Source organism: Ovis canadensis, chromosome 11, assembly GCF_042477335.2.
Source record: "Ovis canadensis isolate MfBH-ARS-UI-01 breed Bighorn chromosome 11, ARS-UI_OviCan_v2, whole genome shotgun sequence".
NCBI classification, from domain to species: Eukaryota; Metazoa; Chordata; class Mammalia; order Artiodactyla; family Bovidae; genus Ovis; species Ovis canadensis.
Window position 1 is genome coordinate 30188152 of NC_091255.1, and position 25167 is coordinate 30213318.

A 25167-nucleotide genomic window follows, 5' to 3' on the forward strand; every position below is an offset into this window, starting at 1 on the left:
TCTAGCTGGAAAGAATTTCCCCAAGGAGATGCAGCTAATAAGTGCAGGGGCAGGATTTGAACCCAGGCAGACTAGTCCCAACTCCCACCGCCTGGGCTGCCCTGTGGGTCCTGGGGCTCTCTCTGCTTACCTGCCCCGCCCTAGTGCGATGCCCTTCCCTCCCCCTTCCCCCAGCCTCTTGCCCTCAGTATAAACAGCTTACCGGGGTCACGTGGCAAGTCCTCCCTTTCCTGCTGACTCCCCAGCCCAGTGGTTCTGCCTACACCCAGCTCCCCACTCCTAAAGCCCTTGCCCCCTTCCACCATCAAGCAGTCATCCTGGAAATAGATTCTCCCTGCGCACCCTGCCCCCTACCACACACACAACTAACTCACCTTCTTTCCATGGGGCTCTACTCTCCAGGCAGCAGAGATGGCAGCAAGAAGCCAACTTTGGGGTCAGATCTAGGGACACAGTTCACCAACATTTCTTCACTACCTTCTGTATGGCCAAGTCCTGTGTGACCCAGGTCGGGTGTCTGAACCTCTCTGAGCCTTGGTTTACCAGCCTGAACCCCAAGATAACACTAGTAACTCCCTCAGATGGCCATGTGGATTCATCAGGGATTGCAAAATGTCCAGCACAGCCTCCTGACCTCCTCTTCAACTCCTGAGGTCTTTGTCCAGAAGGAACAGCCAAGGAAAGACCAGCACTCCCTGGAGAACTCAGTCTAGGCGAGGGCAAATGGCTTGCGCAAGGGAATGCTTCATGCCGGCAACAGAGCCCCTGGATTGCCAGGCTCCCCAGTGCCCCCCAATTTGTTTGGAGCCCCTTGAGCCCAGCAGCACAAACACACAGGTCCTTGATGGGCAGTCAGCTTTATTCCTTTCCATGCAGAGAAATACAGAGACGAGAACTGGTAAGTGGGGGCTGGTGGGGGTGGGGCTTGCTGTTCCCTAGGGGGCCTGGGCAGGGACTGGTTCAGCACCACAAGCCAGGGGACCACGGTGTTCATGCAGCCAGTGCTGGACCCACGATGGAGCTGGGAGGCAGGGCCACTGTCCCTTCGTCTTCACCAAGGCCTGGGGATGTCAGGTGCCCTGTGGGTGAGGGGCAATGAGGAGCTTCTCTTCCAGTCTTACTTCCAAAGGGTTTCCTGTCCTCAGATCCTTGGCTCCTCTTTTCCAGAAGGGCTAGCCTCTTGGGGCCTCTGAGCTACACTCTTGGTATGAGTAGAAAACTCGAGTCATTCTTGCCCAAATGGAAGGGTGCTCCTGCAGCTGTCTGCAGCAGCTTCTCTCTTTCTCTCTGATTCTGGGTTTGGAGGAGGAGCCAGTGAGGGTCTGCTTTCATGGGTATGAGTATGGACAGCGGGAAAGGGTGTGTGTGATGGTCCCAGAGCACACAGAGGCCAGAGCCCTGCCTCTGCCCATGAGACCACGCCTAAGCAGTCTCGTTCACTGCTGTCGTCTCCCTGGGGGGCTGAAGCTGGGGACCCCTTGGGGCCTACCAGGAGACACTCACTCATGACCCCTCCTTCCAGAGCTGGGGCCTGTGAATGTCAGATTCACAGACCACCTAACTCCCCTGGCCTGAACTCGAAAGTGACACAAAGACCCTGGGCTCATCCCCGTCCTTCCCCAACAAACAGGGGCATCCCTGTTTTGGCTTCAAAGGTCCCATGAAGCAGATCCAGGAGGCCCCTCCTTTAGGGGCGAGAGAGGCTGGGGTTATTCCCAGGTGGGGCACTGACGCAGGAATGCCAGCCCCAGAGGGATCTACACAGTATTCCTGGGCCCTGAACCCGCCCTTCAATTCCCCTCCATCACACAGGCCCTCCTAGAAGGCTCAGAGCGGCACCCAGGACCCAGAGCTCCTCCCGGAAGACAGAGCCTCTAACAGTCTCCCTCCCCAGGAACCTCTGAGGAGGGTGTGAGAGACAGGCAGGAGCCCTAAAAGGAGGCATGAGGGTGCTGATCAGGTGCAGAGAAAACATGCTCAGCCAACTTGGAGCCAATCTACCCTGCCAGCCTCCTGGAACCCTGGCTACTAGGCAGGGCATCCTGGGGGTGGGGGGAGCCCAGAGCATCACATTACCCAGGGCTTGGGGGCTGCAGTCAGCAGGGAGAGTGGGAGCAGGAAAGACCTAGGGGGAAGTCTGAGGGGCCCTGCTTCACTCTGGTGTCCCATTAGGTCCTGAGACACAGGCCACGGTGTCCAGGCCCCTGATTCTGGGCATGTGTGTTCTCAAGCCCAGGGTTCCTGAAGACAGGACCCTTCAGCCAGGCTCTTCCCTCTCTCTTGAAATTCTCTAGAACCAGCAAACAACAAACCTTCATAAAAACTCTTGGACCCACATCCCTAAAGGAGGCAGAGACATCCCAAAGGGCCTGGGAGGCTATAGGAATTTCCCCCAGGAGTGGTCCCAGGGCTGGCTCCGGGGAAAGCCTTTGCTGTTAGTGGCTGGTCAGAGGGGCAGTTGGGGTGGGAGCTGGGAGCCATGCCCGCCTGAGCCACTCTGCGTGAGGACCTTCAGCCCCTGTGCACAGGGACCCTGAGCCCCTCCACATGGAACACTGAGTTTGTGCCCCAACCAGGTGGTCCCTGAATGTGAGCTCAGGCCTGAGTTCCTCTTCACTAGCCAACCTGGAGATGGAATCAGGGCCCTGGGAGTTCTTGATTGGTGCCCCAGACTGCAGCCCAGGTCGGGAACAAGAGGCAGACTCAGGTCATACTGGGAGATGTTCTGGGACCGGGCTTCTCAACCGAGATGCTCCTGAGGCTGAAATGTTTGAGAAGAGGTCCATGGGTCATGCTGTCCGCATTTCTGTCTCTACCAGCACTCCTGGTGGTGCCCTCATCCTGTGATGAAGGATTTAAGGGTGGCTGTTGCCTCTTTCCAGGACAGCTACATGTCCCATGTGTCCGAGGGGTTCCAGGGCAGGTGCTAAGCAGCAGTTCAGCCTCTGAGCTCAGGGCACCGGCTGAGATTGTTGCAGGCATGTGGCACAAGGCATGCAGACCGTCTTTTTTTCATCCCACCTCAAGAAAAATAGAAAAGATAAAGTCTGTGTCTTTGCTCTTGGTCGTCAGACACACAGGGACTCTCTCCCCACCGTGGTCTCACTGGCGGGAGTGGTTTATTCTCACTCTGGCAGTATATGCCTGCTTGGCCAGTCCCAGGAAACCACGGGGATGAGAAACCAACCAGAACCCCGGGGGTTAAAACACCGGGACGTGCCCAGGAGACTGGACCACATTATTCATCTGTTTCAGAGTCCTTTTCCTTTCCTTTCTTCCTCTCATTTTTCGCCATTTGATATGGGCTAGCAATGGGGTGACTTGGGGGTTTCCCTCCAAGTTTGTGCTTTTCGAGCTGGGGGATCGTCCTGTCCTCCGTGAGGCGTGTGGGTGGAGCTCTTCAACGGGCTGGGGCCGCCTCTGCTTGCGCGCTCCCGAGTTAGTTTCATTTCTTCGGAACTGTAAAGAAAAGAACAGTGATAGAAGGACGGAGCTCAGAACACAGGATCTCCCGGTCCCTTTTTGGAGGATTTGGGTTTTTGATTCCTAGGGGAAAATGGTAACAGAGGTGATTCGGTTTGAGGTTCCGGGTGGAAGTAAACTCCTGCCAAGGAGAGAACTGGAGTCTCAGTGATTGTTTCAGAAGTGGGCCCAGTGACCCCTGAGGCTAGACCCACTCCTGCTTGAATGTTTTAGTGAAAGCTAAACAGTCCCCTTGCAAATTTGAGTTCAGCAGTTGTTACTTGCCATGGAATGTAACACAGGCTTCCCCGGTGCCTCAGATGGTAAAGAATCCACCTGCCAATACAGGAGACCCAGGTTTGATCCCTGGTCTGGAAGATCTCCCAGAGAAGGGAATGGCAACCCTCTCCAGTATTCTTCCCTGGAGAACCCCATGGACTATGGTGGGCTTACCGCTTATGTGTCTGCAGAGTCAGACACAACTGAGCATCTAACACTAACACACATGGAAAGGGTCATGGGTCAGCTTCAAGCGGAGCAAGACAGGGAGACTGAGGCGCTGGAAAGCGATGCTGAGGCTCGTGCCCTGGGCTAGTGGGCTCCCGCCTCGCAGGGACCTGCATGCCTCTCAAACTTTGTGGAACATGCTTCTGCTCAAACAGGTGAAGGAGGGGACCTGTATTTTTGAACCCAGGCCAGCTGATTACAAACCTGAACTCTTCCCTCTCATATGAAGCCATGACCCTACAGCCAAATCTCAGGATTTCTGCCCCAAGATGAACACTCTATATTCTAGGCCAGTACCTCCCAAACTTTAATGATGAGGTTGGGAATCTTGCTACAGTGCAGATTTTTATTCGGCAGGTCTGGGTGGGGAATGAGATTCTATATTTACAACCTGTTCCCAGTATCAGCAGCCAAGCTGCTGGTCCATAGAGCACAGGTGGTGGCGCAAGGTCTTTAGGGGAAAAGCGTAGGTCGGTCACTAAAGGGGCAGAGATGGTTGGAGGCTTCCAATACGAGTGTGTGATTAGAGGGAAATGGACAATACTGACCTGCAGAGCCCAGAAATTCTCAAAGCTGCTGGGCTTTGTGAGTAGCACATTTGTAAAGGTTGGTCACCTTGCTTGGATAGCTTGCCTGGACCACCTTTGGGTGTTCCTGAAAGTCTCACTTCCTGACTTCTAGCACAGGCACGGTTTACTTCCAGTAAGACCTGACTGTCTCAGCAGGGATGCTGTGTGGCAAGCCCCCAGGTTACAAGTCAGAGTCACTTGCGCTATCTCAGGTGATGCTCACAAAAGCCTCTGTGCTGGAAGTGTCTTCCTCCCACTTTTGACATAAAAAACCCCAAGGCTCAACCAGGCAGACCCTGGTGCAGGACCATCAGAGCCGAGACTGGAACTTGTGGCCTCTGCCTCCTGGGCCTGTGCTCTTCCCATGACCTTTCCTGGTGATCTACTCTCCGGCCATTGGAGAGTCAGAAAGCCAGTCCCACTCAGCCGGTCCCTGCAGGAGACTGCAGAGCTTGCTTTTCTGGGGTGTGAGGTGAAGGCTGTGGCGCCCACATGCTCTTACCCTCCTCCCCACCACCACCCCTGTCCCGGGTGGTCCTCACACCAAGGGAGCCAGGGTGCCGCTGGGCCTCACCTGCAAAGTTGACAGTCACAGCCACGATGATGATGATGATCCCCATGATGATGAAGGTGATGCTGAGCATCCCGGCCAGGCGGCCCAGCCTCCGGGCCCCATCCAGATCCCCCTGTTGCACGCTGCTTCGAGACTGTAGAGAGAGGGTGGTAGAAACCCTGTCCTCAGCAGCCTTGCAGGGGCCCCCTTGCCTGAGCCGCCGAACACGTCCCGGTCCCCGCTGCAGCCCACACTTGAGCAGCTCCCCTAGGGGAGAGGCAGAGGCCTCCTTCAGGAGAAATGGCCTGGACTCAAGTGGCCAGACCTCTTGTGGGGATCCCTAACCAATCTTGCCCATTGTTGGCTTGGGACAGCTGGAAACATAACCGAGCAATGCCGGGCATTATCTCAGGATCTTAGTTCCCCAACCAGAGATGGAACCCATGCCCCCTGCAGTGGAAGCACAGAGTCTTAACCACTGGACTTCCAGGGAAGTCCCCAGGGTGTTATCTCAGGACAGGGATGGGCAGCATGGTACAGTAGAGACTGCAGGCCTGGGAGGGTGAACCATGTCCAGGCCATGCTGAGCTGGTGGGAAAGATAAGCCAGGCCCCCTAGGACCCCCACCCAAGGCTCACTCCTGTAGCCGCACTAAGGCAGCCTCTGTGACTTTTTCTACGGCCCAACATACCTGCCTCCTTTCCTCTGTGAGCCCCCTCTTCCCATAAAAGGAAAGAAATCACTGGTCCTCCCTCCCCCAATTTCCCACCCACATCACAAGCCCACTTCCCAGATCACACTGGAAAGGTGAGGTGTCTTGAGTTTGAACCAGGAAGGCTGGGGCTGGGGTGCAGCCATGGATGGTTTCACAGGGACTGTATCTGATTATTACTATCCTCAGTGAGCTCAGCTTCTCTGGGCCCTATTTGGTTGGGTTAAATCAGGTGGGTACAAGGAGGGGGATGAACAGAGGATGTAGAGACAGAGGGTATCCCGAGGGGCCTGGGAGTGGCTCAGTAGGAGGTATGTCCCAAGCTTGTCCCTGGAGACCCCTCACCACTGCCCAGGGCTGGCTGGTGACCTCTAGATTCCTCCAGCTCTAGAACTTGGACCACTAGAACAGAAACAGGAAGGAGTCCACTAAAGGTGGTGACTGCTTTCACATCTTGGTTTTTTTACTATTAATTTATTTAGCTGCACCAAGTCTTAACTGTGGGATACAGGATCACTTTTAGTTGTAGCACGTGGGATCTTGTTCCCTGACCAGGAATCGAACCTAGGCTCTCTGCTTTTGGAGCACAGAGTCTGAGCCACTGGACCAGTGAGGAAGTCCCTATTTGGTTATTTTATGTTCTGATTATTGGAAGCTCCTGAGTTCAGCATGGAAGGGTCAGGTACCTTGATGATGATGGTGAACAACGATGATGAAGCCTTATGGAGCCCTTGTTTTGTGTCACGCAGCTTGTTAACGCCTGTGCCTAAATTACCTCATTTAGCCTCTGAATCATCCTGTGAGATTGGCGGTGTTGCCCACTTTTGAAGAAGCTGAAGTTCAGAGCAGCAACCCTCCCATCTGTGTTCTCTTCAGTGGTGCACCTGGGTCCTACCTTCATCTCTCAGAATTCTAACTGATCCCTCAGCCCCACCCCCTGGTTCCCTCTGCCAAGCTCCTTCCAGGCCAGCACCACCTGCCCGCTGCAGCATGCCCTCACTCCCTTTGCCCCAAACCACAGCTTCCTACTTCCCAGATCTGCTCCTTGCCTTGTTCTCCTCCTTCCTCTTGCTTAAGCCCCAATTATTATAAACAGCCTAGAGTTCTCCCACTGAGTCATAGCTCCCCTCCCATCCCGACATAGTAATTAATTTCCTCCCTTAGTCAATTCCATTGCAACTGTCCTCTGGAGCTTTGCTGCACCTGCCTTAGTTCCAGGTGCCACTTGTCACTCAAGCCAAGGCAACAGCCTCATGAAGATGCCCCCTTGGCTCCAAGCTCTCTTCCTCTCCTTTCTACCCCCCACACCACCAGTCCATCCTGCAGAAACTCATGCCAGGCCTGGTGCTAGGCCCCTGGGAGGCAGCAGTGAACAAGCAAACCCCCAGCTGTTATGCTCATGGAGCTTGCATCCCGGTGGGGGCGGCAGGGCACCATCATGACCCCACAAAAGTAAAATTGCAACTGTGGGTAGTGTTTCAAAGAAGAGGTGCCTGGTGCTATGAGAGTTTGTAAAAGGGGAGAGTTGGGGAACACTTCCTAAAGGGAGGATATTTGGATTGAGATATGAGATTGGAAAGATGCTAAAGCTGAAGCTTCAGTACTTTGGCTACCTGATGCGAAGAGCCCACTCATTGGAAAAGACCCTGATGCTGGGAAAGATTGAGGGCAGGAGAAGGGGATGACAGGGGACAAGATGGTTGGATGGCATCATCAACTCAATGGACATGAGTTTGAGCAAACTCCAGGAGATGTTGAAGGATGGGGAAGCCTGGTGTGCTGCAGTCCACGGGGTTGCAGAGTCAGACACGACTGAGCAACTGAACAAGAAGACGAGAGATGAGTCAGAATTAAGTATATTTTTTTCAAAAGGAAGTAGAGTATTCTGGGCAGAGAGAATAGCATGTGCAAAGGCCCTGGGGGAGGCCCTACATGGCAAATATGTAGATGATCAATAAATTGTTATTGACCTAAGGGAGCAGGCAGGACTAGACAAAGGCCAGTGTGGCTGGAGACAGTGAGGAAGAGGAGGCTGCAGAGGTGGGCAAGGCCAGGCCAGGTAGGGCTCTGCCCACACAGGAAGGAGGTTGGTCCTTATCCCAGAACAATGAGAGCCAGTGAGGATGGAAACGTAGGGGCAGAGGATGGTAAGACTGGATACAAGTTTCCAAAAGACCTCTACCCCTGCCATACCCCAGCTGTTGTGGGGGATCCGAAGAGAGTTAAGAGCTGATATAAAAGCTCAGAGAGAGAATGGTGGCTGAGGCAATTACTCTTCCTCAGTATCTCCCGTGGCCTCCCATTGTCTGCCGAACAAATTCCAAACTCAGGTTAGCCTTGCATTTCCTGGTTTGAGCCTCTGCTATTCTCTTCCATGACCTCTGGACCTGAGCTACTCAGAGTATGAGCACTGACTTGCTTTCGCTCATGCTATTTCTTCCGCCTGCATTCCCGCTCCCCCATAACACCACACGTCCAAATCCTCTCCATCCTTCAATAGTGGGCTCCAATTCCACCTCCTCTGTGAAGCCCACCAAGATACCTCCACTGCAGTGGTCATCCTTAGCATCGTCTGAACATTTACCTCATGTCAGGAACTATGCAAGCTCAAGTCCAGACCTCAGTCTCTCTCCCCAGGGACATTAGGGCACCAGCTCTCCTTGGTCTTCCCACCCTCTCCTTCTTAACTGTATCTTTTTCTCTCCTGTCTTGAAGAAATCCTCTCTTTATCTCACCCAGTTGTAAGCTCCCCGCTGCCCACAGGACCAAATCCAAATTCCATTTTGTGACAGGTGGCCCCCTCCTGATTTGGCAGCTGCTTCTCACACCACACCTGCCTGGTGGTCTGAGCTCCAGCTCCGCATCTGTAAAGCCTCCTAGGAGTGCCTCATAGGAGTGGTAGAGGATAAAAGGCTCTAACAGCTGGCAGCTCAGGTCACTGAACTCAGGACATCAACACCAAGTCAACAATGGGAGGGAAAGGGAGCAACATGCAGAAAGACTTCTGGGATTTCTAGGAAGTTCAAGTTCTGAAATCCAGGAGCTACCTTGAATCATAATCAAGGGACTCATTGTCGGCTGCAAGTATGGCCTTGGTGGGGGGAAGGGCAGAGGCTTTGAGGTGTGTCCTGCAAGGGCAGAGGCTTTGAGGTGTGTCCTGCACCCCCCACCCCCATTTTTCAGAAAAACAGCCGTCTGCGCAGCAATGATTCAGGACCATGGAGAGAGGCACACGTGTAGCTTCTTGGGTATGGGAGGTGAGGAGGAAAGGTGAGAGAGATGTTTTTTCAGTTACACTGAACCCAGTCGCACTTGTTTAACCACAGAGTGATCCATGATACATGCCTTCAAGCATGAGGGGTGCCATTAAGGAGACACCCTGGGAATGGCCAGATGGATCAGAGCAGACCTAATTGTGGCTGCTTTGTGGTGTCAGGCACGTTATACATTCTGTCCAATGTAAATATCACAACTATTCTGTAAATCTTGGCTTTCAGATCTGTAAAATGGAGGGAAAGTAATTGCCTCTAAGTATGCAGCCCTACCTTTATTATTATTATTATTTTGGCCATACCACATAGCATGCAAGATCTTAGTGCTCCCACCAGGGATCGAACTGTGCCCCATGCAGTGGAAGCACAGAGTCCTAACCACTGGACTGCCAGGGAAGTCTGGAGCCCTGCTTCTACCCGAGAAGCTCTCCACTGCTAGCTGGCCCTCATTTCTGAAGTTCCGCCCCACCCCCCATGAGTTACCAAATGAAGGATCTGTAAGAAAACCCTCATTTCTCTTTTTGAGTAGATTACCAGCTGCTCTCCACCCCTATCAGTTGCATCATCTTCCTCTTACACAAAACAGCTCAAGTTGAAGGCACAATATAATAATTGCAGTAACAGTCTTAATGACTGAATTAATAGATTGTTTGTGATCGCAGGGGTTGTGGGAATGGTGAGTGAGAAAACGATTTATGAACTCAGGTTAATACATCAGTGAGGAAAGACGCTGAAAACAAGTGTGAGTGTGGGGAAAGGATGGTGGGGGCGGGGAGGATGGGGTGAAGAGGATGCTGAGGACAACTGCCAGAGGCTGAAACCAGCCAGAGGAAGGAGGCTACAGATCTCAGGAAAGAGCTTCCTCCACCCATGAGGCTCAGGCCAAGGCCCAGCAGACCGCAAGAGAAGAGGCAAGATGTGCCAGGGTCCAGGGCCCATGGTTAAGACTCTGTGCTTCCACTGCAGGGGGCAGGGGTTCAACCCCCACTTGGGGAAGTAAGATCCCACAAGCCGCACAGCGCGGCCAAAAACAAACAGAAAGGACGTGCCAGGACTGATCAGTTATCAGCCCTTCCACAGAGATCAAGCACCTCCCAGCTTCTGAAAGCCGAAAGGTGCGCTTCTCCGTGCCTTCTTTGCATCATTCTCTCTGCAAACGTGCAATTCATCCTGAAAGGCCCCTGCTGGGCTGTAGCATGCTTAGCCATGTCCGACTCTTTGCAACCCCATGGACTGTACTCCGCCAGGCTCCTCTGTCCAGGGGGAGTTTCCAGGCAAGAACACTGGGGTGGGTAGCCATGCTCTCCTCCAGGGTATCTTCCCAACCCAGGGATTGAACCCAGGCCTCCCGCATTGCAGGCGGATTCTTTACTGTCTGAATCACCAAGAAACCCTGAAATGCCCTGACTACAGGTTAACTCCTCCATTGCTTGAGAGAAGGGACAGATTGGTGGGGGGAGCGCCCTAGGGGAGGAGTCAGGGTGGCTGCAGTGGTGGATGGGAGCAGCTGGGGAGATTTAGGGGCTTGAGACAGCAGCAGTTTACCAGCGGTTTCAGAAGTCTGTTAATATCTTAAGCTATATGCCTGCATGCCAGCTGACTATCAGCCCTGGTCAGGGCGTAGCACTCTCATTGAGGAAAGGGATAAATCATAAATGAATGAAAATGAGCCTGCAACATATCAGTTAAATAATTAACTTGTCAAAAATGCCTAAGTAAGGAAGCGATGAAGCCACTTTGGATCTCCGCATCGCTCCCACATGCTGTGGGAACAACTTACAGAGAGGCTGCCACCAAAACCACAGACAGGGCTGCCCACCTCCTCTGGGGATGTAATGAGGGGTGAGACTCCATTATATCCAAATTGCTAAAAGCCGCGTTTTCCTGAAAGCCAGATTGGGGCAGGACCCCAATCTCTGGGATCTAATGCCTGATGACCTGAGGTAGAGCTGATGTAATAATAATAGAAATATATACAATAATAACAGAATGCACTTGAATCATCCTGAAACCATCCCCCACCCCTGGTCCATGGAAAAATTGTCTTCCATGAAACCAGTCCCTGGTGTCAAAAAGGTTGGGGACCACAGCTCTGGGGGTTTTCTCTTTCCTCTGACATTGCAGTTTCATTCAGCATTAATAATAACAGCAACCACTTCCATTTATTAAGCATTTGCTATGTGCCAGGCTCTGGCACACTCATTAGCTCATTTAATTCTCCCAACAGCACTAGGAGGTAGATGGTTTTATTACACATATTTTATGGATGAGGAAACTGGAACTAAGGAAGGAAGCTGAGTGGTTTGGATATGGTCATGTGCCTTAAAAGGGATAGAGATGTGATACACACCCAAGTGTGTCTGATGCTTGCTTGATCAGCAACTGAAGGCTCACTGCTTGGGGTCCAGCATCTCTCACTGACAGGAGTCCTTGCTGGATCAGGAAGCATGGTTACTTCTCACCTTGACCCGGAAGTAAAATGGATGAAGCCAGCCTTGCCCTGACTATCCCAGGAGGCTTACGGGAGATTGTGGGGCTGAGCAGGGCCAGGTCTGGACACCTGTGATCACAGCTCCTGAGACAGAGCCCCTGGTCCCAGCCCTGGTCTCAGCTGGCCCCTGTCAAAGCCACAGTGGGAAGAATGCTTGGTGATCCATTAGTCTTCCACTGATGGAGTGAGTGACAGGGAGGAGGCCACTGGGAGGCAGGGGAGAAAAAGAGAGAAGGGGATTATTCCCTCCCTGCACAAATGCCCAGAAGATCTGGCTTCCCTGGGAGGGATATGCCGTCCTTGTTGCAGAGGTAGATGCAGGGTGGGGCAGGTGAAGAGAACGCTGGATCAGGAGCCAGCTGATGTGCCTCTTACCAGTTGTGTGAGCAAAGGCAAGGCACTGCTCTGCATGCCTCAGTTGCCTCATCTGTTAAATGGGACTGATCAGCCAGTCTCTGCCAGCCTCATGTTACGACATGCTCTGCGGACAGTGAGCTCTAGCCAGGGTGTCAGGGCTGCAGGTCTCCTTCCTCCCTGGGGTCAAGGGCTTGATCTTTCACTTGGTAACCAGCGAGGAGACGTCAGATGAGGAGCTTTGAAGTCTGTTGCCAGACCTGGAGACACCAGCATAGAGACAACTCTCTTTCCTCACTTTCTGGCTCTCCTTCACCCCTGTTGCTATCTGAGTGGGACCACGTGTTTCAACTCTAAATAAATATCTGACCCCCTCCCTCCCTGGGGCATGGGAGTGTCCTATGAACTAGAAAAGTGAATATCACAACAAAGCTACTCACACAAATGTTTTGGTTTCTTAGTGCATATAAAAGTTACATTTATACCTTACTGTAGTCTATTAAGCGTACAATAACATTATGTGCAAAAAAACAATGTATCGACCTTAATTTTAAAATCTTGCTTAAAAATGCTAACCCTTGGGACTTCCCTGGGAATCTGGTGGTTAAAACTTTGCCTTCCAATGCAGGGGTTTCCTGTTCAATCCCTGGTCAGTGAACTAAAATCCCACATGACTGGAGGCCAAACAACCAAAACATAAAAACAGAAGCAATGTTGTAACAAATTCAGTACAGACTTCAAAAACACGTGCATGCTAAGTCGCTTCAGTCTTGTCCAACACTTTGGACCCTATGGACCGTAGCCCGCCAGGCTCCTCTGGCCATGGGGATTCTTCAGGCAAGAATACTGGAGCGGGTTGCCATTTCCTCCTCCAGGGGATCTTCCCAGCCCAGGGACTGAACCTGCATTTCCTGTATTGGCAGGCAGATTCTTTTCCACTAGTGCCACCTGGGAAGCCCCAAATGGTATGCTATGTGAATTTGATTTCAAAGCTCTAAAAGAAAAAACCCAACACCAGGGAGACACTGGCCTAGTTTTCTGCCTCCATGTCCTAGCGCTTACTATGTGCCGGGTGCTTTCGCACTTTGCATGGCTCACAGCGGTGTGCTTTAGGCGCTCAGTTGTGTCCGACTCTGTGACCCTTTGGACTGTAGCTCGCCAGGCTCCTCCGTCCATGGGCTTTTTCAGGCAAGAATACTGGAGTGGGTTGCCATTTCCTTCTCCAGGGGATCTTCCCGACTCAGGGATCGAACCTGCATCACCTGTGTCCCCTGCATTGGAGGCCGATTCTTTATCACTGCGCCATTGGGAAAGCCCCTTGTGTGGCTCATACAACTCTATAGTTTAGGTATTATGTTGACACCCATTTTGCAGATGAGAATACTGAGAATAGAGGTTTGAGTGACTTGCCTGAGGTCGCACAATACCTTGTGGTTTTGTCTAGTGGGGGCACTTCTTGCAATGCGTTGTAAGGATCTGTTTACAGATTTCTCCCCACTGGACAGGAGACTTGTGGGAATTGGTGATGGTGTCTGGTTTAGCACCGTATTCCCTGCCCCAGGCCTGGCAACCATTGGACCTGATTCAAGAACCCAAGATGGATGTAGAAATGCACCAGGGGTAGGTTCAGCGGTCCCACAGCTGTAGGGGCAGGTTTCCTTTGACAAAGGCAGCTTTTACCCAGCTCACACTCTGCCACCCCCACCAGAAGATGGATTTTAGCAACTGTTTTCTCCTGGACCCTTGTCTGCTTTCCCTCCCCAAAGCTGGTCTCCCGCACGGGGCTTCTCCCAGTAACCAAGAGCTTGTCCCTACCCAGAGCCACTGGTGGCGATCCCTGTGGCCCAGCTCCACCTCCAGCTGCCCCCCAAGAGCCGCAGGCAGCACAGGAATTTCCTCAAAGGCCTTGCCCAGCCCTGGCTCTTGTTCCCATGCAAATTAGCCAATTGCTGGGACCTGAGAATGTTGTCAGTTTCCCCCTAAAGCCCTGGCAGGTGGTGCTGGGGATTGGGGAAGGTGCCCTTGGCTGGAAACTGGGCCTCCGTGAAGTGGAGAGAGATGTATAAGGAAATAAGGGTTTTCTCAGTGGACAATGTAGCAGCAGGAAAGACCACATCTCCTGGGGACTGGATGACGGATAACTCAATAATGGAGTCCCTCCAGGGGCAAGCAGTCACTGTCTCCCCTCTCAGTGTACCATCCCCTCCTCCTAACCTCATTCTGAAAGTCATTCCCTGCCAGCCTCTCTGTCTGTCTCTCTCAACTTCCTGAAATATGAAATTCACTTGCCAATAGCTACCAACATTTCCTGGGGCTCCTCTGCCAGCAGCCCGATCCCCACAGCTTGGATTGGAGACGATCGAAGGTTATGTACTCAAAACCCTACAACACAAGCATGGGAGACGCAAAGATGAGCCCCCATGCCCCTCCCTGGCCAGGCCAGCCATGCCCTCTGATACACATGCGTTCCCACCTGTGGCCCAGACCACCCCTCCTGCCCCTGCAGGAAGACAGATATTGAAATCAGTACAAAGGCAAGGCCCAGAGGGCCCTAGCAAGAAGCTCCCCCCAGAGGAGCAGCCCTGGCAGGGCTGGCCCCTGGGGCCTGCAGTCCATGGCAGGGAAGCTACTGCTTGCTCTTGGAAACCAGAGTTGCCAGAAGCTGTTAGAACACCCAGGAGGCCCTGGGGATGGGGTGGGGAGGTGATGCCTGGCTCCCCTCCTGAGAACACGGGGCCCTGAGACCCCATATTGGCTGCAATCTCTGCTGAGTCACAGCCCCACTCAGGAATGACTCCTTGCGACAAAGCCCCCGGCCCCTGCAAAGGCCGGACCCCCAAGCTGGCTGTCCTTTCTGGGCAGGATTTAGCTCTGGGCACCTCTCTGGGATCCCCTTCCCAGCAGGGATGTGTGCAAAGTCAAGCTGTGATGTCCAGGAGCAGAGATGAAGGAGGACAGGAAACTGAAGCTCCGGGGGCGCTGGACCCCTCTCCAAGGGGGAGTAATAGGCCGGCTAAGATGGGGAGTCTCCCCTCCCCACCCCCCGGGATCCCAGTTTTTCTCTCAACACCCTAGGTAGGGTGACTGGTGCCTGCCAGGGAAGCATGGCTGCTGACCAAAACCAGCCCCAACCCAGCGATGAAGAGCAGCACTTACCATGATGGAAAAGATGAGGGGCATGAGGTTGAGGGGCCAGACGGGGCAGAAGCAGGAGGCGATGGCAAGGATGAGATAATCTTTGGGAACTTCTCCGTCCTGGGCATACGAGGCGGTGGCTGTGGAGGACGCCCGCCTGGAGCTGGCCCGGGAGGATGAGAGGGGGTGCAAGGCTTCCCGGTGCCCCTCGGATATCACCTTGAAGGGCAGGCTGTGGCCATTCTGCTCCAGGTCCAGAGGCCCCGAGAGGGACTCGGACGGCTTCAGGGGCTTATCGTCCTGGCCCCCAACCTGCACAAGGAGCTTCTCCATCTCTGGCAGGTCCAGGGGTGAAGCAGTGCCTGGCTCCCGCGCCAGGGAAAACTGAGGCTGTCCGGGGTTGGCCATGCTGGCCTGGGCGTTGGGCTGCTCCAGCTCCAGGATGGGACGAGGGGCTTCCGAGGGACCTCAGCGCACCATTCCTTGGCCCAGACTGGAGGCCTACAGGTCAGGGGCAGACGTGTCACCCAGGAGAGCCAGGGCCAGCTGGGGGGCTGGGAAGGTCGGCTTCTCCAGGCCAGCTGAACTCAGAGGCGGCGGCCAGCCTGCCGCCCCGTGGAGCTCCAGGAAGCTGGAGCCTTCAGCCCCATTCAAGTTTGAGGCCAACCTCACTGGTGCTGCCGACAGCTCAGATGGGCGGGGAAGGAGCAGAAAGCAGCTTCAGGAGCAGAGAGGAGACTGCTCCTCTCCTGAGTGAGGCTCGGGCTAAGTCAGGGAGGCTGTGTGTGTGTGTGTGTGTGTGCGTGTGTGTGTACACAACACCCAGCCTCCCTCCCTCCCTGCCCTCCTCAGAGATGCTTTTCAATTCACTTCTCCCCAGAGAACCACCCGGCAGCATTCTGCCTCTGCCCCAGCCCAGCCCTGCCCAGGTGGCTTGGACCAGCCTCTGGCTCCCGCTGCGGACCCAGGACCCCTCCTCTGCACTGGGGGCTCTGGATGGGGAAGAAAGGCAAAGTGGGCCCAAATGGGTGTGCCTTTACCTGTCCCGGGAGACTGAGCCCTCGGCTCCTCTTCTTCTGGAGCAGGCTCCCGCTTCTCCTATCTGCTGTGAAACACTGAACTCTGGACCTATTGCATCCCACCTTGAAACTGAACCCCTGCAAGCCCCAGAGATGTCCAGACCAGAGCCAGGCTCCAAGCTCTGGAGGGAGGGGTCGAGTGAGTACTCGTGGGGCCCCTGGAGGAGGATTGTGTCTGCACCCTCTGAATGGGTGTCTGAGCAGCTCCCGAGGGGTGGCAGAGGGGCTGTTAGGGAGGAGCGTTGGCCCCATCTCATGGCCCTTAGGGCTTTTCTGAGGTGCTTTTAAAGAGCCAGCAAAGATCCTTCTGCTTCAGAAGCTCCTTGGGGAAGATGCCCGCTTGAAGGGCTGCGGTCTTGGCTGCCTGTCCCATCTCTCTTAGTTCTCTCACATCTCCTCCGTTTCTGCCACCTTCTCTATTCTCTGCATCTCTTTCTAAAACCCTGATCTCCCGGCTTACGTGGTCTTATAAGGTGACCCGGAACCACCAGGGTTTGTGTGTGCATCTGGATGCTTGTCTGTGGTTTGGAGGAGGGCGTAGGTCATGTATCGGGATAGGGGTGAGAAATTAGAGGTGAGAAGGAGTCTCAGAGGTTGTGGAGTTCATTTGAGATCAGAGGTTAGGAAATCGAAACCCAGACTCATTTCAAACTGTATCCCAATTAGGCATGAATCCATCACATCCAGAAACTGGTTTGGAGCAAGATGAGCCATTTTAGCAGAAAAAAGTATCTTTGAATTGTGCATCACACTGGCTTCAGAAATGCTGCTCCCAGCAAGAGCCAAGACAAGGAGGAAGAGGGTGTGAAGGGCAGAGAATGGTGACCTGGCCACACAGGGGAAGAAGGGACTGGGCAAGGGGAGTGAACTGGGCCCTTCTGCCCAGGAACTTCTAGAAACATGCTTTTAAAATAAGAGACCTTCAGGAATTCCCTGGCAGTCCAGTGGTTAGGACTCCAAGCTCTCACTGCAGAGGGCCTGGGTTCAATCCCTGGTTGCGGAACTAAGATCCCACAAGCTTTGAGGCAGGGCCCAAAATTTAAAAAACTAAAAAAAATTTTAAAATAAGAGACCTTCTGCAGACGGTGGCAGTTTGGATGCCCAAGGGTCCTAGACTCTAAGTCAGTGTCCAGCTTGGCCAGAATTCCATGTTACAATCTAGAAGCTCACTCTTGGTGGGGAGGACTCAGGCTCTATGGACCTACCACTAAACAGCCTAACCAGGCCAGCTCCATAGCCAGCAGCCAAATCTGGCTATAGAGCCCCTGAAATGTGGCTCATCCACGCTGAGATATGCTATACATATGAAACACACACTGGATTTCCAACAGTACCAAAAAAATTTAAAATATCTCATTAACAGTGTATGTAGACTACATATTGAAATGATAATATTTTTGCTATACTGAGTTACATAAACATTTAAAAAGTTAATGTCATCTGTGTCTCTTTTCTCCTTTTAATATGCCTACCAGAAAATTTAAAACATGGCTTGCATTGTATTTCTATCGGGCAGCACCTGGCCTGAAGGATAGAAGAAACCTGACATAAAGAAGCTTTTTTTTACTTAATAAAAACTGGAAGAAACAAGAAAGAGCCAAGAAGTCCCCAGGGTGACTCATAGTAGCAAGATTACCAGGTAAACGGGTTCCCGGACTAGGGAGCCGGGTTTGCGCTGCACTGTGAGAGGCTGGGCTTGTGGCGCCATCTAGTGGCCTGGTGCTGATGAGGGGAAGGACCAGAGATGAGAGTGGGGACCAGGGAGGAGGGGGAGAGACGAGGACAAGGAGCGCCTGGTTTGGGCTCCGGGACTGGTGAGCCCAACGCAGCCAGCTGCTCCGGCTGCAGCCTGGTAATGCCCCCACCTGCAGGTGCCACCTCCCCTCCACCCCCACTCTCAACTGAAGTCTTCACTGGAAGCCCATGGGCCAGGTCCATAGGGCAAAGTGGGTTTGGTTGCGCAACGTGTTTTTTAAAAATCCACTTCACATAAAAACGGGGATTGCAGACTTTTAACGTGAAGATCTGGGAAGCCTGGGCCCACTTTCTGCAGAGCAGCCAGAAGCTAAGCCCATAGCAGCCTTTAGAAGGGAAGGCGCTGAGCTCCCCCTCGGATTCCGCCTGCACTCCCACCCGTGGGCCCCAGGTGCGGGTCTGTGCTATAAGCCCCTGTAGCTACACAGGTGGTATCCTCCCTTCTGTTCTGCTGTGGGCTGACCTCCCTGCTCCCTAGTATGGTTGCAGGTCACTGAAGAAAGTCATTCCCCTCTCTCTGCCCCATCCCCAATGAGCTGTGAGGTCTTGGGGAGGGGGCAGGTGTGCCCCCAGCTCCCTCTTCATGCGCTTGGCTCACAGTGACGGCTGACTGGAGGAACCAAAGGAAGATAAAAGCACCAATCAAGTGCCCAGGGTGTCCACACGGCTGCTAAATCCACCTCTACCTGCCTCAACCTGAGTGCCATCCTGGGCTTTGAAGAATTCTGAGATGGAAACAATGGTATGGAAAGTGGACCTGGAGTGCGCAGAAACACAAACCTCAGAAGGTTAGGTCAGTTTGAGCCTAATGCAAGAAGAGGTAAAAAGAAAGAAAAACCCTGTAACTGTGACCACAAGCCTTTTTATCCTCAGTATCGCACTGGGCATCGGGAAACCCTGTGGGGCTGACAAGGTAGGAGTAATTAAGCAAATTCCACTTTTCACTGAGGCCCACCTGGGCCCAGCTCCCCTGCTTCAGGCAGCCTTCTGGTGTCTACACACACATACACACGAGTGCAAAATGTGAGCAAATCTTGATGTGGCCATTCACCTATCAGCAAGCACCCCAGTTTCACATCCAGTGAGGTATGTGTGTGCTAAGTTGCTTCAGTTGTGTCCGACTCTTTGCGACCCTATGGTAGGGACTGTAGCCCACCAGGCTCCTTTGTCCATGGGATTCTCCAGGCAAGAATACTGGAGTGGGTTGCCATGGCCTCCTCCAGGAGATCTTCCTGACCCAAAGACCGAACCCGTGTCTCTTATGCCTCCTGCATTGGCAGGTGAGTTCTTTACCACTAGTGCCACCCTGAGTCCCTTCAAAGGAATCCTTGCTGTCTATGCTCAAAACATTTCCCCACTCCTCTTTAGAACGTGTCCTGAGCAAACAAAACTTTCACTTTTAAAAACAATTATCAAGAGCCGAATGGATATTGACCCTGTTTACATCCCCCAAATTCTCTCCAGGTCGCTTCCTGAGCCTACCTGTTGGTCCACACTTATAAGCAGCAGGCACAGGCCAGTTTGATCTGCTTTCCCTGCTACCATTGCTGGCATCCTGTTGCAAATACCTGAGTTTGCTTTGCCCAAGCCTGTCTGGTTAAGTATCTGTGTTGCTTCAAGCCTTTCACTGTTAGATACAGTGCCACTGGGACCTCCTTTAAAAAAAAAAATTTTTTTTTCCTTTTGAATTACTTTCTTGGGGTATTTTTACTGTGATTTTGCCAAATTGTTCTCTACCAAAAAAAGGAACAGATACACAATACAACTAGAAATCTGTAAATGTGCCCCTTTCTCCACATCTCTGACATTTGGGTCTTAACGATTGTTATTTACTTTTGCTGGCATGTCTCATTCACAATGTAAAAAGTGCTATAATTGTTATTATTCTCTGCCCTTTCCAAGTTAGCCCTTTCTCTCTCTCCTTTGAACACTACTTGAGTACTCTGTGGGGATTAATCTTATAGATACATAATTTCTGTCTTTAGGTGTATCAGTCATGCATCTCTTTCCGCTGTGGTTTTTACAGCTCTGACTTCTATGTGTGTCTTCTCTTTCCAGAACTTTCCTTTTTATATTCATTTAATACCTATCCTTGTACTACTTTCCACTACATTTGGATAAACCTATGTGGTCTTGGTTGATAACTTCCATGTCTTCAATAATCAGGGATGTAGCTTCTTTTCACAGCAAATCAGTCATCTTGGAGAACGGATATGGTTTTAGGAAGCAAACAAAGAACTCAAGCAGGGTTCCAGAAAACCTGCTGTTGCTGCTGCTGCTGTTGCTGCTAAGTCGCTTCAGTCATGTTCGACTCTGTGCGACCCCAGAGACAGCAACCCACCAGGCTCCCCCGTCCCTGGGATTCTCCAGGCAAGAACACTGGAGTGGGTTGCCATTTCCTTCTCCAATGCATGAAAGTGAAAAATGAAAGTGAAGTCACTCAGTCGTGCCCAACTGTTAGTGACCCCATGGACTGCAGCCCACCAGGCTCCTCCACCGTGGGATTTATCAGGCAAGAGTACTGGAGTGGGGTGCCATTGCCTTCTCTTCCAGAAAACCTGGATGGTGCGTAATTAAAGATATTCTGGTCTAGCACCCTTTAAAAATCAGGGAGAGGAGGGGGTACCTGTTAGGTCAATAGATACACATGTGCACACACAAAAATTCACATATCTACACATTTCTGTAAACATGCCAGGCAAATATTTACTTATCATCTTGTAAATATGCAGATGTGTGCCCTCAAACAGATAGCCCGGATGAAACAATGTTAATAACTAATGTGTTGCACCTTCCCATGCATTCTCTCCATTTAACAGCTCTACAAATGGAATTTGTCTTAATATTAAATAGCTTTCATGCAGTGAGTGATTTCGTAGGCTAGGCGCCATGCTAAGTGCCTTAAATGCATTCTCTCTTTTAGTCTGCAGAACAGCCTATGATATAAGGACTTACTTAGTCCATTCTACCGGATGTAAACACCTAGGCTCAAAGCCCTTAAGACGATTTGCCAAGGTTACTCAGCTGGTAAGTAAGGAGACAATACTTCCACATCCTCAAACTGCCTTCAGAGTCTGCGGCACACTCCCCATCTCACCTGCAGGGGGCGCCCTCTCCCTTCCAGAGCTGAGCGTGCAAGCCAGGGAAGCACTCTCATTTCTTTTCATCCTGGAACTGCGAAAAGCAGGACTTGATGGTCATTTTTATCATGTTTCCAGAGAATACAAACCTGAGGCTGAAGCAAGGTGGAAGCACTGTCCAGGCTTGTCTGTCAAAAAATTATAATATGCAAACACTACCAATTGTGGAACACCTTCAAATTGCCAGAAACCGCCTGATGAGTGAAGGTTAATACAGCCATCCTGAGGTGGAGCCACCTGTGTCAGAGGTGAACCCCTCCCCCACCGCCCCGCCCCAGCCTTAGAGAGGTTAAGTGGGCACACACGTATTAAGTGCAGAACAGAGCCTGGATCCCAGGACAGCCTGGCTCTTTCCTTTCTGCTGTCAGACCATGGTACTACCCCTCCCTGACAGAGGACGCTCAGTGGGCAGGCCTGGGGCCAGGGCCCCACATTTTGCTCCTGGTGGGGCCCCAAGAGCCCACTGCCCCAGAGTCTAAGGCTCTTCATGATCTGTGACTCGGCCACCCGCCCTGTGAAATGTGGAGCCCTGGGGTCTGTGGGCCTGGGGACCGGATGCCAAGTGTGCCGGCCAGGGTCTCACTTGCCGAAAGCAGAGACGCCTGTAATTAGGATGATGAGCCTCATTTCAAGTGCTCTGGGGACCCCTCACTCCTCCCTGGGAGACTATGGGCATCTCTCCAGTCTCTGTGGGGTCCCCCATTCTGAGCTGTGGAACTCCCCCCGCCCCCAACTCTCCAAGGAGACCAGCAAGCCCTCAGGCTTTCCCTGTCATGTCTGGGTCCTCATAGCGAGCAGCACCAGCGATATGAGCCCTGTCAGTGAGGCTGGACGTGAGCTCGGGGTGCTCATCTTAGAGACAGAGCAGCTGTCCAGCCTTCTCAAGGGGGGCCAGCTGCCGCTCCCTCTTCTGCAGCAGCCTTGGCCCAAGCCCCACTTTCCTGGATTCCAAATCTGCCCCTCATCACAGAGGCACAGTCCACACTCCCACTCTTCCCCGGGAGCCTCACCCGCCCATCGCTTGGGGTACAAGCGGGATTTACTGATGCCCCCCAAGTCCTTGGCCCTGCCCCCAGCTTCCTTCCCTGAGACTGGCCCACAGCCTGCTCTCACTGCCACGCTCTCTGTGGCTCACGGCAGATGGCAGTTCTGACCACATCGTCAGCCTCCCAGACTTGCTCCTCATCTCCAGATAACGTCCTCTCCCACAGGGCCCCTCACAGTGCTCGGTCACACCTGGGCTCTTGGAGGAACCAATGTCTCCTAGTACCTACCTGTGGGCTTCAGGCCAGGGACCCATCATTCCAGAGTGAGGCCCCAGGCCTCTTGGGGCCTTCCCGCCACCCTGGGTTCCTGGGCCCCGTGGAGTCCTGCTAGCAGACAGAGATGACAGCTCCTCCTTTTTATTTGGCTGCTTCTGATGGCCTCCCCCAGACCACAGACTTGGGGCATCAGCACAGGCTGGGGGAGGGGACCCCCGCTGAGTCATCAGACCCCATCAGGTACCTCCCACATAAACCCCCCACTTTGTCCAAAGGTCTTCATTTATCCTTAAAAAAAATTTTTTTTTGTAAAGCAAGAGACAATAGGACTCAGAGGCACCGAGATGCAAAAGTCACTTTCCAAGGAGAGTTCACGTCCAAAGGTAAGAGCTCAGAAGAATCCGGCTCCTGGCTGGGTTCCCAGGATTCTAGGAGGTGCGGCCCAGTCTCCAGAGTTCCTTCCCACCAACAAAGCGCCTCCTTTCCCCATCAGGCTTCAGCCCATTCGGTTCTGCCAGGGATGGCTTTCTAATCTTCCCGTTCTGTGGTCATCCTGCCGCTGGCTCCTTTCGGGCCCTTCAGTGCGCTCGGTGCCCGGTCAGGAGTGTTGGTGGCCCAGCCCGGGGCCCGCTCGCAGGAAGCCCCGTGGCCAGGCCGAGGGAGCCCCGAGACTTCGGCGCCAGCTTCCGTGGGAGGCCTGGGCCCAGCCCGGCAGCGCCTCGGCCGCCGCCCTGGGCCGCCCCAGGGGCGTGTGCGGGTGGCACGAGGCGCAGCGCGGCGCGAAGGGCCCGGCAGGCGGCGGCGGCGGCGCCGGCGAGCTGGAGCCCAGGTCTCCTGCGTCCCCTCCGCGCGCGGCCTGCCCATGGCACTCCTGGTGCCCGCAGGGCCAGCGGGGCGCGGGGCTGGCGCGCAGCACGAGGGAGAGCGCGGCGATGCGGTGGATGGCCCTGCGCAGCGTGGCGATCTTGGAGAGCCTCTTGCCGCCCAGGTCGTGCCGCAGCGCGCGGCGCAGCGCGTTGAAGGCCTCGTTGTAGTCCAGGATGCGCCTGCGCTCGCGCACGTTGGCGGCCATGCGCCGCGCCTTGGACCGCACGGGCCGGCTGCGTTTTTTACTCCCGGTCACCTCCTCCGCCTCGCCCAGACCTCGGGGGCCGCCGTTCTCTCTCAGCACCCCAAAATCCCTCCCAGCTTCCAGGCAAGAGTTCCCCAAGTCCTGAGGAGAGCCCTCAGCCCCCTTCAGGCCCCTGAGGCCTGGTCCTGGCGCGCCTCGGTGCATGGCCTCCTCCCGGGCCTCGCTGCCCCGGCTCCGGCTCCCAAGGCTGACAGTCCACCTTCTGAGCGTGCACTCCTGCAGCCTGGACACTCCGGGACAGGCCCTCTCTAGCTGGGGCTTTATGGCACCACGTGGCTCTCCGCCCTCCTCATCCATCCATCTCCCTCCTCCTCCTGCTTTATGACCTGCCTCCAGGTAGGTTGGTGAAAGAGGAACCCAGAGGGAGGAACCATGCAGATTCTTGTAGGAAGGGGCCAGGTGGGCAGCGGGACCCGCCCAGGGCAATGCTCCAGCCACGGAGAGACCTGGCCCGGCTTCACTCCACGGCCTCTTTGGGGTGGCTGGGGTCCACATTCTTCGGCCTGAGTGCCTAATCTGGCCTGCGGGCAGGAGAGCTGATAGGTACACAGAAGGGGCCCGGGGGTAGTTAAGTGTGTTTAAAGAACCCTGAAAGTTTTGTCCAGGCCTGTGGGCAACCACAGGGCTGTCACAGAGGGTAGCATGACTGTTCCAGCAGGATCCATAAGAGAGGGGGCAAATCAGAGACCACAGGGCCCTGCAGTTAAGATGGACCTGGAGTTTATGGCTCTTTCAGCTTCCAGAGTGAGGCTGGCTGGAATTTCGGGCTTGGGTTTTGCTTGGGCCTTATTCACCCTCTCAGAGAAGGCAGTGGCACCCCACTCCAGTACTCTTGCCTGGAAAATCCCATGGATGGAGGAGCCTGGAAGGCTGCAGTCCATTGGGGTCACTGAGGGTCGGACACGACTGAGCGACTTCACTTTCACTTTTCACTTTCATGCATTGGAGAAAGAAATGGCAACCCACTCCAGTATTCTTGCCTGGAGAATCCCAGGGACGGTAAAGCCTGGTGGGCTGCCGTCTATGGGGTCGCACAGAGTCGGACACGACTGAAGTGACTTAGCAATATTCACCCTCTAGGTTTCCCAGGAGGTGCTAGTGATAAAGAATCTGCCTGCAATGCAGACACCCGTTTGATCAAACTCAAAATGCAGCTTGATCCTTGAGTAAGGAAGATCCCCTGGAAGAGGGTATGGCAACCCACTCCAGTATTCTTGCCTGGAGAATCCCACGGACAGAGGAGCCTGGCAGGCTACAGTCCACAGTGTTGCAAAGACTGAAGCGACTTAGCACAGCACACACATACTCACCCCTTACATCTCTTTAGCTCTCTCTTCTGCAGGCAGAGCAGAGCTGAGTGCTAACTCACAGGGTAATGGAGATTGTCTTGTGGTCCACTGGCTCCTCTTGTGGTACCCACCAGGGGCATCTTTTGGAGTCCAAAGTCATTGAGTAGCTCTGTCTCAGGACATAGCACTGCTGTGTTATGAACTCAGTTAACCCACCCCCACCCCTAGGGATTTAAAATTTATATAGGGTCTCAGAAAAAGAATAATGTGTAAGCCTAGAGAAAGAGCCCCCTCACCACCACCGCCCAGTGGAATTTCAGGCATCCACAAGTAAGTTATATGGAGCAGGAAGGTCAATCTCATTCTCGTTCACAATCCAGATGCCTCCAAATTGCCAAGACTGTGGTATCAGCTGGGATGGGTATGGAGTTCACACCCATCTTGCCAAAGAGCAG

The 25167-nt window shown here is 53.5% G+C and overlaps 2 protein-coding genes across 2 annotated transcripts; both read right to left on the bottom strand.

Moving 5' to 3' along the window:
* Nucleotides 1-841: 841 nt before the first annotated feature.
* LOC138414645 (trafficking regulator of GLUT4 1) lies at nt 842-15810 on the bottom strand. Its single transcript, XM_069542379.1, has 3 exons — nt 15077-15810; nt 5113-5245; nt 842-3459 (listed from the first exon to the last, which is right to left on the bottom strand). Exons 1-3 carry the CDS (start codon nt 15461-15463, stop codon nt 3446-3448), a joined length of 534 nt encoding a protein of 177 aa, XP_069398480.1. The 5' UTR covers nt 15464-15810; the 3' UTR covers nt 842-3445.
* Nucleotides 15811-22599: 6789 nt separating this feature from the next.
* On the bottom strand, nt 22600-23877 carry BHLHA9 (basic helix-loop-helix family member a9). The gene has a single exon (XM_069542380.1). The coding sequence runs from the start codon at nt 23718-23720 to the stop codon at nt 22890-22892; it is 831 nt and encodes a 276-aa protein (XP_069398481.1). The 5' UTR covers nt 23721-23877; the 3' UTR covers nt 22600-22889.
* Between the last annotated feature and the right edge of the window lie 1290 nt (nt 23878-25167).